The sequence below is a fragment of the Alosa sapidissima genome, chromosome 2, assembly GCF_018492685.1.
Source record: "Alosa sapidissima isolate fAloSap1 chromosome 2, fAloSap1.pri, whole genome shotgun sequence".
Classification (NCBI taxonomy): domain Eukaryota; kingdom Metazoa; phylum Chordata; class Actinopteri; order Clupeiformes; family Clupeidae; genus Alosa; species Alosa sapidissima.
Window position 1 is genome coordinate 39,438,289 of NC_055958.1, and position 16,148 is coordinate 39,454,436.

General features: G+C 39.2%; 1 protein-coding gene and 1 long non-coding RNA gene across 2 annotated transcripts in view; both read right to left on the bottom strand.

Annotated features, from left to right (window-relative positions):
* Positions 1 to 5,172, bottom strand: part of LOC121690142 (histone-lysine N-methyltransferase, H3 lysine-79 specific-like) — a 33,827-nt gene extending 28,655 nt beyond the window's left edge. The window contains exons 1-3 of the mRNA XM_042070555.1: positions 4,900 to 5,172; positions 4,125 to 4,451; positions 3,530 to 3,559 (exon numbers count right to left, since the gene is read on the bottom strand). Of these exons, the coding sequence (XP_041926489.1) occupies positions 3,530 to 3,559; positions 4,125 to 4,451; positions 4,900 to 4,936 (394 nt within the window). The 5' untranslated portion in view covers positions 4,937 to 5,172. The remainder of the gene's footprint in view (positions 1 to 3,529; positions 3,560 to 4,124; positions 4,452 to 4,899) is intronic.
* Positions 5,173 to 14,089: 8,917 nt separating this feature from the next.
* Positions 14,090 to 16,142, bottom strand: LOC121692156. The gene is made up of 3 exons (XR_006025235.1): positions 16,015 to 16,142; positions 14,752 to 14,876; positions 14,090 to 14,519 (listed from the first exon to the last, which is right to left on the bottom strand). It is a non-coding gene; the product is annotated as an uncharacterized LOC121692156 (long non-coding RNA).
* Positions 16,143 to 16,148: the final 6 nt, after the last annotated feature.

The window sequence follows — 16,148 nt, forward strand, 5'->3', positions numbered from 1 at the left end:
AAATCTATTTACCTTTTGAATCATACTGTTTAGTGTATCGTTTTACACGTACTTCCACACCGGGCTTTATCGACTAATCTATATTTACCTTTTGAATCATACTGTTTAGTGCATGGTTTTATAGTACATGTACTTCCACACAGGGCTTTATTGACTAATCTATACTTACCGTGTTAATCGCTACTTTTTGGTGTACAGTTTTAAAAACTTCTATCCACACAGAGAATTATATATATATATATATTTGAATCGTTACTTTTGATATCCTGTTTAAATATTTTCCGCAGAGACTGACCCTTAAGGTGGTCCAGTCTATTTGACTTTGGCCTAGTAGCTGGGCATACATAGTTGGATATTTTGTACATATAGTCTTATTAATTTGCATTGTCATAGTGTGATTTTATTGTGTTTTATAATACATTCTTGTTTGTTATACTGACTCCGTCTCCACTCACTGGTTAAATAGAGCAAAGTATAACCTTTATACCGTAGGGGTGCTTAAGCTACTCTGGTTAAAGGTGAGAACCATACCCTAGGACCCAGGTTACACTAGCACACCCCTCTGAGGCAAAAGAGGGTTACACTTGTTAAGCCAGTGGTTCTCAAACTTTTTCTTTCATTCCCCACTTTGATCAAGGAGGCATTGACTGATGATAGTGGAGATAACGTGTTATCCCGAGGCCTTTGCAAGTCAGCATCTCCAACGGTAGTCTACCCTATTAAAAATATAAGTTTTCGATGTCCCAAACGGAGAGTCATACTTTATTGTTTTAATGATCTCTATGCTACTCACCAAAATGTAGGCATGGGAACATGATGAAGTATCCAACTGTCGTGTGTTAAATTATTGTGATTACGAGCCAGTGGTTTTCAAACATTATGCGTGCCTCGGACATCTATGCAACAGACTCATATCGTCCTCGCATTCGCAAAATGAGGACATACAGACTGCTCAGATAACAGGTGTACCTCCAGTTATGCACGGTTTTGGTCAAGTCATTTAAATGTGCTGGTGAAACAGTTGTGTACTCTTGTTATTTATCCCTATTCACCCACGCCGTCAATTCTGTGGCGCAGTGCGTTAAGGCCGGCTGATGACAGTCGCTGTTACTCAGCAGTTATCAGTCCCCTGTTCAAGAGTTTGAATCTGGGTTAAGCCCATATTTTGAGAAATGCTGAATAGACCACAACCAATTTCAATTCTTCAACACGGTCACCGTTAGACTAGAGGGGAGAAAGAAATGATCTGGGCACAGTTCGTCCAGAGCTTCGTGCCAAGTAATAAGCATTGAGTCGAGATGTTTGTGTGAATGAAACGAAGCGTATAGGCCATAGTGTGACATGCGTAAACCAATGGTGTAGAGATTTATTTAAGAGAGCCTACGTTTGTATGTAGGCAATTTATATTCACAATACTTAGGCCTACTAAAATAAATAGTATTTTATTTGTATTGATGGTTTAGAGTAAAAAAAAAAAAAAAATCGGTCGATCTTAACGCAAATTTACAACCGGCAAGTCGGTCGGACTAAAAGGGGAAAAAAAGAAATATTTGGGACGGTTCTAAATTGACAGGGTCGGTCGGGTTACGGCAAACGAAAATATTTTTAAGGATGGCCTGGCAGTGTTTTTTTGCGTGTCTGCAGAAGTCAGCTAAATATGAATGTAATTCTGCGGCATAAAGCAGATGTATTTGTTTATTGTACAGAAAAATAAAAATGACATGTCAAGCAGTCAATTGACTACATTGCAGTCAAGAAGTAGGGCAAATTAATTTACGAAACCAAAACGTGGGTCATAGTTGTCTAAGCCTCTATTGAGAACGTCGCCAGATAGTATTAAATTGGCAACAACATTGTTTTCTGCAGAAGCCTACCCAAGGCTACAGATTAATTCTGAACAGTTCTTTCTCTACTGGCTTAATTATCACACCACTGTTTTAATTTGTGTAGTTGCGTTACCCCCAACACTGACAATAATGTAGACAGCAAATTTCGATTTCGATTTTCGTTACCACCGTGTAGTCAAGCCTTAAGCCATACCCAAGTAGCCTAAATCGAGGTAATGTTTAATTATGCATGATTTATTTTGTTATTGAATTCGTAGGCTGGGATTACTCTTGGCAAGTCTCCTGCTTTTTCAGAAGGGGCGGCAGGCAGAGCGATGTACAGTGGCTGTCAGACACCAAACAGGACGAGGACCACAAAAGCGTCACGTTAAAGTTTATTTAAGGGTTGGGGGTTAAGGGGGTTTCAGGGGTTCCGGGGGGGGTACAGGAGTTCCAAGAGTCTGCGTGTGTGTGTTCCCCCAGTAGCCGAACAGCGATGGCAGGAGCTGGATGATCCGGGAAGTCCTGGGGGAAACACACACACAACAGCAATTGAAACGAAGCAGCAGTACAGTCAAGGACTAGGCGGTAATCGTAGAAGAGGGACGGAAGGCAGGTCAAGATTACCGGGGCTGGAGAACACAGAAGTAGTCGAGCGGGTCCGGAATCACAGGCAAAGAGTCAGAGGCGTTTTCAAAAACAGGCAGGTAACTGGTGCTGGTTGCAGACGATCTGACAAGTGTGGACTGAAAAGCAAGGCTTTATATAGAGGGCATGATGAGTGGTGAATGCCGTGCAGCTGGTAGGTAACGAGGGTGAGGCAGAGCAGAGCAGGAACAGGTGGAGGTCATCAGACTTCAATCAGCACGTGTTACCAGGCAGAGAGAGAGCTCATGACAGTGGCAGAGCGACGCACAGTGGCTGAAAGTGGTACTAAAGCTTCACGCAGCTTCACGCCTCGTAATGCGCGACTGAAGTGGTCATTTGAAAGCGATGCCCACTGTATCTGATTAAAAATGTATGACAAAATAACTGCGCATGTTAAGGTGACTCTTATTAAAATAACTATGCATGTTAAGGTGTACTCTTATTTCACCCACACACACACACACACACAGGGTGCAGCTCCCGTCTGTCTGGGTGCACACTTAACTTGAACTTCTCTGTTCTTAAAACTCAGCACAACAATATTTCTGCTTACACAAATGGTTATACAATGATAATAATAATGTCCTTACATTCACCCTGTCCACAAGTTTATATGCCCAGTCATGGTGCGTTTGGGCCAATCAAATCGTTTTGGGCGGACTTTATATAAGGACAGACATAATTAGCAACAGTGACATAAGCATCCACCACAACCTGAAGCTTAGTTGATTTGTTTTTAAGGCATTGTTTCCCTGTATCGGTTGAAACACCAGTGTTTCCCACAGAATTGAATTCTATTTGTGGTGGTAGGTTTGCAAAATTATGCAACAGTTTTTAACAAATTAGCGCAGCGTGGTTATGATGCTAACCAGATTTAAGTACAATTTAGTACAACCTGGAAAAATCATTGTGTGGTGGTCAATGTTGATATTGTGGTGGGTCGCCACAAATAAGTCAATGTATGGGAAACACTGAACACAATCAAATCAACTACTGTATCAAATCCAAAATCCAAGTTAAGACATCCAAGGCTACACCACATATATGATACTCACAGGGGTTGATGAACATCTCGGAAGAATTCCCTAGAGAAACCAGAGTCAGATATAAAAACTTGTGATACATTTGCGTAACAAAGAAAACTGTTTGAGGGGCAGATATTTGGACATTAAAGGTGCAATCAGGGATTTTAGACGATTTCAAGCCCATAACATTTGTTTGTTACATTTACCAACCACCTCCTCACGATCGCTAGCTGGCGGCTCCATGAGTACACTGTAGGCAGCCTAGGCTACAAAAACTGTAAAGTGCAGCCTGTCCCCCAAACAAGAACGAAACCCTGTGTGGATCTTCTCTGTGAATTCTGAAGGTAGGGGTGAGCTACCTCTGGTGTTCTTCATTTGGTCCTTCGTTAAAATACAATGCAAGTATTTTTTGCACAAAAGCGTCTCGTTATAAATTTAAATATAACATGAACATAAACACAACGTAATGTGACTTCATGTGTCATCCCTGTCTGCACCTTTAATAATACATAATGTAATTGATTGAATATGGTACATATTTTGCTCATACAGCAAACATGGAACTCTCCTCATTAAAATATCCTATGCAACCTAAATTAATTACAGCACAGAGACAGACACTTACGGTAAACCAACTGTACTCTTGCCGAGGCCTTGTGTTCTCCGCTGATGACCTGGCATGTGTATGGTCCCATATCAGTCTCTCGTGTCCTTTTCATCTTGAGAGACACGTCTCCTACCAGCAGCGCCTTGGTGTTCACGCTCACTTTGCCCTTATAGCCTGGCCCCTCTGTCTCCTGACCATTTCTGCTCAGGAAAATACATTGTGTCCCTTTAAACCACCTGATCTCCATGTGGAGAGCATTGGCCTTAGGAGAGAGGTGACAGGGCAGTGTGGCAACATCACCAGGAGACAAGGTGATAATTTCATCTGTGCTCTTTAGTTCAAAACCTGTGAGAGGAAAGACCATGGTCTTAATGTTTTGAACACACATTCACATGCACACACGCACACACACACATACACATTCATGCATGCACACACGTAGAGCACACACATACAGACTTGCATACAAACACACACACATGCAAAGAAACATATATGCAATTAAACACACACACACACACACACATAAACAATCATGCACGCACACACGTAGAGCACACACATATACACACACTTACATACACACACACGCACATAAACAATCATGCACGCACACGTAGAGCACACACATATACACACACTTACATACACACACACGCAAAGAAACATTATGCAATTAAACACCCACACACACACATAAACAATCATGCACGCACACACGTAGAGCACACACATATACACACACTTGCATACACACACACACACACACACACACACACACATAAAAACATACCATTGTTCACACCTTCATGTGTGTTCCCAGATGCCATTTTGCACTCTGAGCGAACAGAAACAGAGCACGCTATAGTGATCGTCAAGACAACCACAGATTTCCTCCACACACTTCCTCTCTCTTTTTTCTCTTCACTTCCTTTTGCTTGCTTGCAATTATATGCAACACCGTTTGGTAAATGTTGTCTATATATATGTGCAATGTAGTAGCAGTGACAATATATAGTAATAGTCGTGTATTAACAGAATATATTAAGAGAAAAACAGAATAAATATGGATATTCAGTATGAACCATATAGACAGATATGTGCAGTTTGTACAGCTATGTGCAGTGTGGTAACAGTGCCATTGTAGTGCAGATACACTAACATTATAAGAGTAGTAAGAATATGTATATTTGCAGGATGGATAGCAGTAGAAGCCCATAGCAGTGAAGAGCAGTAGAATATGGCTATATATAAGTGTAATTACTGTATGTACATTTCTTTTAAATATATATATTTATAATTTGTAAATAATTCCAAAACTGATAGTTCCAGTCCTTGATTGTGATTGGCTGAATCACGTTAGATGCCGTTGTCTCGACGTGGCTTGGCAACCATTCAGATAGAGGAAATATATTTCTTGGTGGAAGAATGACCATGAATGAATGACTATGAATAAATCTTTACATTTCTCGTTACTTTGCCTTTACTTTATGAAACTTTGCCAGGTATTTATAGCAGCAGTTTTAGAAAAGCAATAAGCCACTTGAAGCCTGTTGGTACGGATGCAGATAGACCTGTAATGAGTGGGGTGAACAGTCTGTGGATGGGGTGAGAACAGTCTTTGATGATGCCTTACGCAAGCATCACTTGCCCTGGATGGCCTCGATGGAGGGGAGTGAGAAAGCGGTGATGCGTTGGGCAGTTTTCACCACCCTCTGCAGTGCTTTTCGGTCATGTACCTCCTCCCTATAGGCCGTCTCATCATTGTTGCTAATGAGACCAATGGCCACAGTGTCGTTTGCAAACTTGACAATGGTGTTAGAGCCTCAGTCTAAGTAGCCCCTTAAATAAATAACGAACAGTCCCTTAGTTTAGGCTATACAATGGCCTATATGTGATGGCAAGTGACACAACTGGCATTTACAAGCATTGCTACTTACCCATATCCTCTTCATCACATTTTAAGATCAATAATGGTTGCCAGTAAAGAAAAAATATTATCAGGATTTTGTGTCAGGCAGGTAGTAGACTCTAGCATGACATACTGGAATGTAGTCATGTTTTTGGCCTCATCAGTGTAAAATAAACTACTGTATGATCCCTTATCCCATATGTTTTAATTGACTAACTTTGCTGGACTCCCTCTTATGAGGTCATCATTGTGTCTGGAATGTTTCCTGGAATGTTCATAAATGCAGCTATTAAAATAACTGTAAATTTGTCCTATTGTATTTAAAGTTGACATTTTCAAGATAAATCAGTACTCACTACTTTCTTGCTTCATTTCCCTTCATTTATCTGAAAAGTTGGTTAACCTGCAATTTACACTTTAACTCTCACAAAAAAACATTTTTAGTACATCAGGTGATGTTGGTCTATGAGCCAAATTCATGGAGGAAATAAATCTGTAGGTGTCCAGGCAACAGTGAATCTGCATGCGCCCTCTGCTGGTAACGGTAAATAATGACTGTTTTTGTTTTCACTGCATATAGGCTCTTAATAAGGTTACTGTAAATCAAGAGTGCTTTATTTACATGACATTAAACAACATTTTTTTTTTTGTCTAAATTCAAATCAATAACTAGATGTACCGCAGAGCGGTACAAAATATGACCGCCGCCCAGTCCAGCACATTTTTTCCACAAAAAGAAATCACGCTGAAAGGCCTATATGATTCTAACTGTCTCACTAAATTGCATTATCCACACTCAATTCTTACTGGTATCTGCTAGACAACAAGTACCAAAACATGATTAGTTCATAGATTTCACATGTAAAATTCATTTTATACAACCCCACCTCCATCTTGCCTGTTAATAATTCTGAGAAATGAACCCCTGGAGGCAAACATACGGAAAAAAATGGTCATCCTAGGCCCTACAGTTCTCAAGATATTCACAGAGAACTGTGTCTGCCCTACCCTCCTTTCGGGGGGTCCAGTCCAGCGGGGGGGCTACAGATCAAAACGAAAAATGACGGTTCCATGCTATCCATGTGGGGGTACATGCCCACCAAGTTTCGTGTACCCCGGTCTTTCAGTGTCCCGGGAATCCTTGTTGGTGTACATCACTAAATGTACACATAAATTATTTTATTGTAAGGCCCCCCATGAACGAAAGTACACAAAACTTGGCATGCATTCGGAGGGTGTCATAATGATCCTACACTTTTAATTTCGTGCAGTTTTGACCTTGTCAGCCAGAGATATTGTGATGAAAACACCACATTTTTTGCTTTTTAATTTTTAACTAGGTGGCGCTATACATGAAATAAGTGGTAATGGGATGGGTTGACATGCCCCCTTCAGACCATCATACATAAAAAAGATGGACCTCCTAGGCCCTACGGTTCTCGAGATATTCACAGAAAACTGTCTCCGGCCACCTACAGGCCAGTTGGTGTATAGTAACATAAATTAATTTATTGTGTGGCCCCCCATGAACGGAATTCCACAAAACTTGGCGTGCATACAGAGGGTGTCATAATGATCATACACTTCCAATTTTGTGCAGTTTTGACTATGTTAGGTCACAGATACCTTCAATTACAACACCTCATTTTTACTTTTTTGTGTTTAACTAGGTGGCGCTATACATGAAATGAGTGGTTATGGAATGGGTTGACATGGCCCCTTGAGATCAACATACAAAAAAAAATGGTCCTCCTAAACCCCACGGTTTTCGAGATATTCACAGAAAACTGTGTCTGCCCTACCCTCCTTTCGGGGGGTCCAGTCAAGCGGGGGGGTTACAGATCAAAACGAAAAACGATGGTTCCATGCTATCCATGTGGGGTTACATGCCCACCAAGTTTCGTGTACCCCGGTCTTTCAGTGTCCTGGGACTCATTGACGGAAATTTGGGCATGCGAAAAAGAAAAAAAAAATCTGACTAAACCTATATGACTGCCGCTTCGCTGCGCGGCGGTCATAATAATACATTGGACAAAAATATATAAATGGAAAGACATAATACAACAAATAATAATAATAAAACAATACGCTGAATAAGGTATTAAATAGGAAAATATCCGTATCCAGCCCGCAGGCCACAGTTAGGGGACCACTGCATTAGGCAATAAATTGATCATACATGTAGCGCCTCTCTAGCGTGTTTGGTTATAGTGAGAGGTGGCTATCCTGAATTCTTTAACTATACTATCAATCAAATAAGTGGGGTTTCACTAATAAACGTCATCAGTGTGCAATCGGTGTTTAACTTGTGTGTGTGTAATTACTAACTTATTATATGAATTACTCTTTCCCTTTAAATCACTATTTAAGCCTTAATATGTACACTTTAACATACAATTAAATGTCTTGGACTTACCTTTATCCTTTAAACACTTTCACTTTTTAACCAAAATTACTCTTTTTCTTAATTAACTTAAAATATCAAAATAGTCATTCACCACAACTGTTTTATAAAAAGTATAAAAGATTTACTTAGAAAAAGTAGGTAAGTATTTAAATGTGTCTTTTCAAAATCACTTTTCAAATCATAAATGCAAACACTTTCACATTGAAAACCTAAGGGCCCAAGAAAATAAAATAGCCGGCAATAACCTAGTCTAATTGTAAATACCCTTCAAATGTTCAAGTGATGCAGGCCTGAATGCAGCTCGGGTGCGTTGTAGCCTTAAACAAAATGGCTGCTTCACCACGAAGGCAAAAACAAAAGAAAAATGGTACCTTTACTCAATGGGAATGTAGCCTCACGCGCGCAGGATCAGCAGTAGCAGCAGGAGATATGACGAGAAGATTCACAATGAAGATGAGACAGTTGAAGAGAAGATTCATGCAGCTGACGACCTCGCAAAGTCCACCACTCGGCAACGCTATCCGGCTCCGTCGGGTCTTTGTCGTTTTTCTTGCAGTTTCACACAGGCTTTACTAGTCAAGGTCACTGGTTGCTAGCTTGTTAGCAAAGTCCATGCAAAGCACTAGCCACTAAGTCAGCAGCTAGCTTAAACTTCTTTCTGTCTGTGTGTGCTGAGTCGTCCACTCAACCGGACATAAACTATCACCATTTACGCTTTGTATAAGAGTTCTGGTTGAACACTTACTAAACTGGTGCATTACATAAACAGTTCTCTATCCACAAACATGCTTCTCGACTCGTACTCTCTCGTGCTTTCTCCCAACTCCATTTCACGTTGTCTTCACGTTTCTCTCCCGCACCACTCACTTCCTTGTCCTTTGAACTTGAATGTGATTGGCTCATTCACAAAACTTTCAGAAATAAAATAAATTCACAAAACATTTGTGTAACTCTCTTTCTATTCTTACAGGCATTTTTAAAGCATTTTAACATATTATTAAACAACAAATATGTAACATTTTAAATGCTATTTTCAGTAAACATGAACATTACCCAATATGCATTTCTCTTAATGAGCAAACTCATAACATCATTGCTGGTCAATGAATCTTAACTTTCCAACCTTACATACTATTTATTAACTATGAAATTATGTATTTAAATCTTATATTAATGTATACATTTTCAACAGGGTTACATACACATGCATGTATTAGCAAAGTTACACCCATGAATAGAACAGAGACTATTGTGTGGAGGCTCATCTCTACTATCCCAGGTAAAAAAAAAAACTATTAAAAGTATACTTTTTGAAAGTGTACTAAGTGCAGTTTGTACTTTTTTCGTAAAATCCAAGTTTAGTTAAGTGTATTGAATTATGTATTAAGTTCAACTTTACTACACTTTCAGTGTAATTAGTGTGCTAAAATGGAACAACTTTCTCACACTTCAAGGGCACTAAAGTACACTAATGAAAATCCAGATGCATGAGCAATTAAGCACACTTACAGTACAATGACATTGTATTACCATTCTAATAGAAATACACTTTTAAGGGCATTGTGGCACAACTTACAGTTGAGTTTAAGTGAACTATGCACATACTGTTATTATACTTTTAATGACTATAAACTATTTAACTTTAGTATGCTTCTTTTACATTTCAGGTAATCTAAAAATGCACTTCCTTACTGTATTTAGTGCTTTTAAAGTGTCACACTATGGCAATGATAATGCAATTAAAGTGAAGTTCAATTACAAGCTAAACATCATAGACACATACTTTTAGTGCACTGTTAGTATGTTATTCTCTATAAAATAAATGTGTTTGAAGTACATTTCATCTGTACTTTTATTCTCATTTTGTTCTACTTAGGCATACATGTTGCTATTATACTTGAAGTGTATTATATTACAATTAATTTCACGTGTATTACATCAACACATTACAAATTTCATTTCAGAAAGGGAACTTTATTACACAAACATGACAAAGATACATAATTCAAACAAAGGACGATGATAATCATGATCTCATGAATGATAATACAATACACAACAATAACAGACACATAATTACACACCACTCTGTGCTATAGATCACAAAATTGACAACTCACAAGAAAAATTAAGCCTGGCATTCAAATCATAAACCATCCTCTAAAGTGAAAGACAGATCGAGAGAGAAAGAAACAGAGAAAGAGAGAGAAAGACAGAAATAAAGAAAGACAGAGAGAGAGAGGATTTGCATGTGTCTAAACCATAGGCAATGTGAACCGAGTTTGTGGGAAGTGAAAGCAATTACTCCAGAGCTCGGGTTTCTGCTTCCACCTATACAAAAGCACCTCTAACTAAACAACATCTAACTCTGATTATTACAGGTGGATACGGCCTTGTGGCTTTCATTGCTACACTTCCTCTGTAGAAGGGCACGAATTTCAGGCACCTCTGTGTTGGGGAATCGCTCCCTCACTGCATCTGTGAAAACAGTAAAGAGACATGGGCATGAATTAATGAAATAATATGGAAATACAATCCTTGATAATAATGGAGTTGTCAATTAGTCATGACCAGTGTTAGGAGTAACGGCTTTTAAGTGTAACAGCGTTACTTTTTTCAGTAACGAGTAATCTAATTGATTACTCTTCCCATCTTAATAACGCCGTTACCGTTACTGGCAAAAAATGAGGCACGTTACTATTATTGAAACTATATATCTCTGAGTTAGGACTTTGAAGTTGCAGTTGGCAAGATTTGTTTCATCATATACCTGAAACAGACACTATACTCTGACAGAACATAAAACAGCCGGTTTAAAAAAAAAAAAATATTCTACCTCCACCTAGATATTTGTTATTTGTTTTGCAAAAATCCACAGCTCCCGGTTCTTCTGGTCCAATCAGAGCAGGGCTGTGTGAGATCTGACTGTCAATCACAGTCTGGTGCGCACTGACGAGCACAAACTTGATGAGAGGGTGCTCGTGGTAGTGGGGGAGGGGCATGAGAGTTGTAAACATTCAACATTTTGGCTAAGTCCCCTCAATCTGTCAGACTTGCCAACTGCAGCTTTAACTGTTATTCCTTGGTTCGTGGGCAGTAGTGTCTATGAGTGCACGAGACAAGTATATAAATGCTGACAATTGGCTGAGGTTGAGTAAAATGTCATGGTAAGCCAATCAGTGGTAGAGTTGGGCGGGTGTTCGAAAGCACGCATATTTGGACACACAACGAGCTAGGCTATGGCGAGCTCAAATAATCCAAAAGTAGACTTCTCTAAATTAAAGTCTAGCCATCAGCCTACTTTCCTCTCCAAGAAATGAAAAGGAACAAATGTAATCGTGAAATGCACATTATGCCCTAGGCAAAAGTACCTATCCATGTCGGTGTAAAGTAGCATAATTCAAACATACTCAAAAATCTTTCTACGTTGCATGAATCCACAAAATTAGTGGCCAAGACCACCGATGGAGGAGACAGTGCCACAAAACCTAAGCATCTGAAGCTTGATTTTAAGGCCCCACCACCCGTTTTGTCTCAGACCGAACTGAACAAACTAGTAGCCAGGTAGGCTATGTAGTGGAGGATATGCCATTAGGCTATCTGGTTGCGTCGGACTCAGGGCACTATTGCCAAAATACTGGCCAGAGGGAGAGAAGGTCAGAGGACAGAGGAAGGGTAGCCCTACCGTGTAGAAAGACGTTTTCGAACTAGACGCCCAATATACTTGAGGGGCAATAAATATTAAAAGTTCCAAAAAATGTATTGTGTTATAGTATCGATACACTATAAACATAATATCTACATACATGGAATTTGATTGAAGGCTATTTGTCCCACATTAACAGTTTTGTGTACATTGTTTCTGTCAATAATATATTGTATTAAGTGTCTTTTTCATTATAATATTCAGATTTATCATAAATACTTCAACATGCACAATGCACGTGTATTTTAAGTTCCGTTAAAGAGGGGTGGAGGTGGGGTCACATTTGAGCATGTAAAAATTTACTTGAAAGTAACGCAAACGTTACTTTCGGAAGTAACTAGTTACTTTTCTAATTTGTAACTGAGTATCTAATTTTGTTACTTTTTGGAAGAAGAAGTAGTAGTAGTAGTAGTAGTAGTAACTGTAGTAGTAGTAGTAGTAGAAGTAGTAACTGTAACTACCTTTTTAAAGTAACTTGCCCAACACTAATCATGACTATGGATTTGCATTCATAATTATGACATTACTGTACCTATAATTGCGTTGGTTTTTTCTGGGTCAAGCTGCTCCTTCAGCTCGCCCTTTTTCCCTTTGCCTGTGAGGGTTGCCTTAGCCAAAGTTTCCCTCCCAAACACCAATGTGGCCAGTTCCTGTGTGAAGAGGGACATCCTCCTCCCACTCAGCCTCTGATACAGACGTTTTGCCACTTGCACTGACGAGGTGCCCAATGATATCTGTGAAAACCCACAAGCAGATTAAGAAAAAAGGTACATTACAAACACTTATCTATAGGGCAAGTTGGCACCTGTCTTGGCTTCAAGTGTTTTAACACAATCAGTAATACCAGCATCTTGTATGATTTGTAGGTCATTGAACCCAATCATAAGAAAGAATTGGCAAATAAGTCAGAAATTCTACACAGCAGATAATAAAAAGCTAGTTGGTATTGTTTTCACTATAAACACACTTACGTCGTCCTTTTTCGTAATATCATTTTGACTTTTAAGAATTGTACTGATTTCTGCCAGCCAAATTTGCTTAGCACACTGGTAGGCAAATTTGCTTTTTTGCATAACGATAATCAAACTCCTATTGAAATAAGTCAAATGATTTTACAATAAAGCCCTCGGTTAGTCTTTTATACTGAAAACAATACCTAACTACATACATACATATTCAAGATACATAACTACATTGTTTTTACTTTTGAAAATGAATAACACTTGGTTAGATAAGCCGTTTCTGCAGTGTAAGATTTCACATTTATTTAATATTACAACCCTCAAATAATAGCTGCCAGGAGGCATAAAGGGCAGTAAGTAAGTAACAACCCGCAAATGCAGCAAAATCCCTGAATTTGCATGAATTGGTGAACATACAAGATCACCAAATCCTGGAGGGCCTGCACAATGCTGATGAGGGATCGGTTTAAGGACATACCATGTCGTCACTGCCAGTGTCACTGCTAGTGCGTGGTGAGTCACTTTGGCTGGAGGAAATAGATGAATCTGCCATTTTGTTTATGACTGCTTTCAGTGATGACACCAGTTCTGGCAGCTCTAAAACAAGGATGCAGTATAAAAAGGGTCAGTATCACATTATGACACAAAGAATAAGTATCACATTGTGTCGGAAAATAGCACATATATGAACGTCATTTCACAACAGCTAGATCTGATTTGACTTAATTTCTTTTCTGATTGGATGAGGACCATTACTCATCCTTTCCACCGCTAGCATGCATGTCTGACTTCAATGTTCCTCCAGGGTTCCCACTATAAGTCAAATGTGAAATTCCATTACTTTTCCATGACTTTACCTGACAGTAAAAAAATAATAATTCCATGATGTACAATATCATGAATGAAATGGTACAATATACTACCCTGGAAATCCACAGTTCACGCGAGAGCACAATGGAATTGTCTCTGCGAGACACTCTGACAATGATTGCTCATTGTCAGAGTGTCTCGCAGAGACAATTCCATTGTGCTCTCGCGTGAACTGTGGATTTCCATGATTTTGAAAATTTCCACACAAACCACCAGGCTTTGAAGGGGAAATCTGGCGAGATTTCAGAAAGATCCCCGTTTCTCGAAGTCACCAAGTACTGTTAGTTCGAAACACAACGAAAACAACTGTTTGTAAGCTGCTGGTTGTAATAACTTGAGCTAGGCAAAACAGGTTGTTTTCATTTTGTTTTGTACCAACAGTACTGGGTGACCTCGATAAACAGAGATCAGAAAACTTACGGAATTTTTAAAGAGCTTTAATAGTGCAGTTCTTTATATAGCGTCTACACCACACTTTCCAAGAATCCACCTCCATCCATCCATCCATCACTCTGATAGTATTTGTAACAGGAGACTGAATCTTGACTTAACATGCCTGGAATTACAAAAAAGCTAACTTGACTTGTTTCACTGTCTTCTAAGTAATATTTAGAATTTTACATTTATATTTGCTGGCTTAACCTGCTAAACATTTGTGCACCCAGCTTGGAAAATCTGTAAAAATTCACAATGTAACTCTCATTGGCAAACACATTATATGATGCCACAGCATTATTATCTGTGAACTAGATTCCCAATGCTCCATTACTGTTATAAATCAAGCTTACGGTCATTCCTTGCTTCATCACCCTCTTCTCCTGGCAAATCGTTTTGCTGGACTCACCAAAGGAAGACCATAAATCCTCTCCCTGGAGGAAAGCAATACGCTTCTCGACTAAGTCGTTGTAGTTTCCTGTGAAGACCAATTATTTACTTTTAATTACTTCATACACAGAGTTCATTGTAAATGCAAGAACATTCAATTACATTCAGAATTACAAACATTACGGTTCACAATTAACCTAACAGGAAACAAATAACATATAAATTCAGTGTGACCTTTTATTAATTTCAAGATAGGAATGTCACTGTTATTTACTTCATTTGTATTTTATTAATTTTATCAGTATTGGCCATTTAATGTCCACATTTCACAGTCATTTCTAAATAACACATTATGGCCTTAGGTATGAGCTACACCAGGCGCGTAACTGAAGCGTTCCGTTTCCAACGCGTAAAATCCATTTTAAAGACCGGTCTATTCATGGGTTCAGGTCCCTTTCCACAGGTTTATTAATGAAGCACCATGCAGTCTGCATTGATAATTAAGGTGCTTGATTCTATACATCTGTGGAAAGGGACCTGAAGAAACCCATGACTTTTTTTCCAACGTATGCGCCACTATCACGTCTGGTGTAGCTACTTACATTGATTAAAGTGGCAGCTAATTGTTGCAGCAGACGCTACGCGAACGGAACGCTTCAGTTACGACGTACCATATGGCAGGAGTCAATCCCTCTCTACATTGCACATTTCTCCTTTGACTTAACCAATTATCCGAATTTTCAATAAACGGACATGCTCCACAGCGAGGACAAATTCCACAATACCACTAAACTTTCACTAGAACTGATAGGCAAGGAGATAAGCCATCTCTAACAGTATGGGTCTGTAAAAGCTGATGTTGGAGTGTTCTCTACAGGAGGACTTGTTAATAATCACACTAAAGTACTTGAAGCCCAGCTTATCCTAATGTAACTGCCTCATATATCCTATCAATGCGTCAGATATCAGAACTGTATTTGAAGAGATCATTTTGCATCATGACAAGCCTAATGTTACATCAACTTCCACTATTTTCATAGTTAGCAATCTGGCATTAGCTAACGTTAACATTGCCGGCTAGCAACTTTCAACCCATACACTGAATGAACTTTATATACTGTCTATGTTTCAACCAGTTATGTTAATTTACATGACAGTAGCCGGTAAATTACTGTTACAACGACTGTTTCAGAATATTTCCAGAATATTTGTGTTTTAGAACTTACCTGACAAGAAGAGCAGTTTGGCTGCAACCGGCTTTGGATCTTGCCTGCGTCTAGCAGGCAAAATCACCTCTATCCAGCCATGCTTGGACTGGAGGTCCTCCTTGCGTTTGACTGTAATGTCTACATTTCTATAT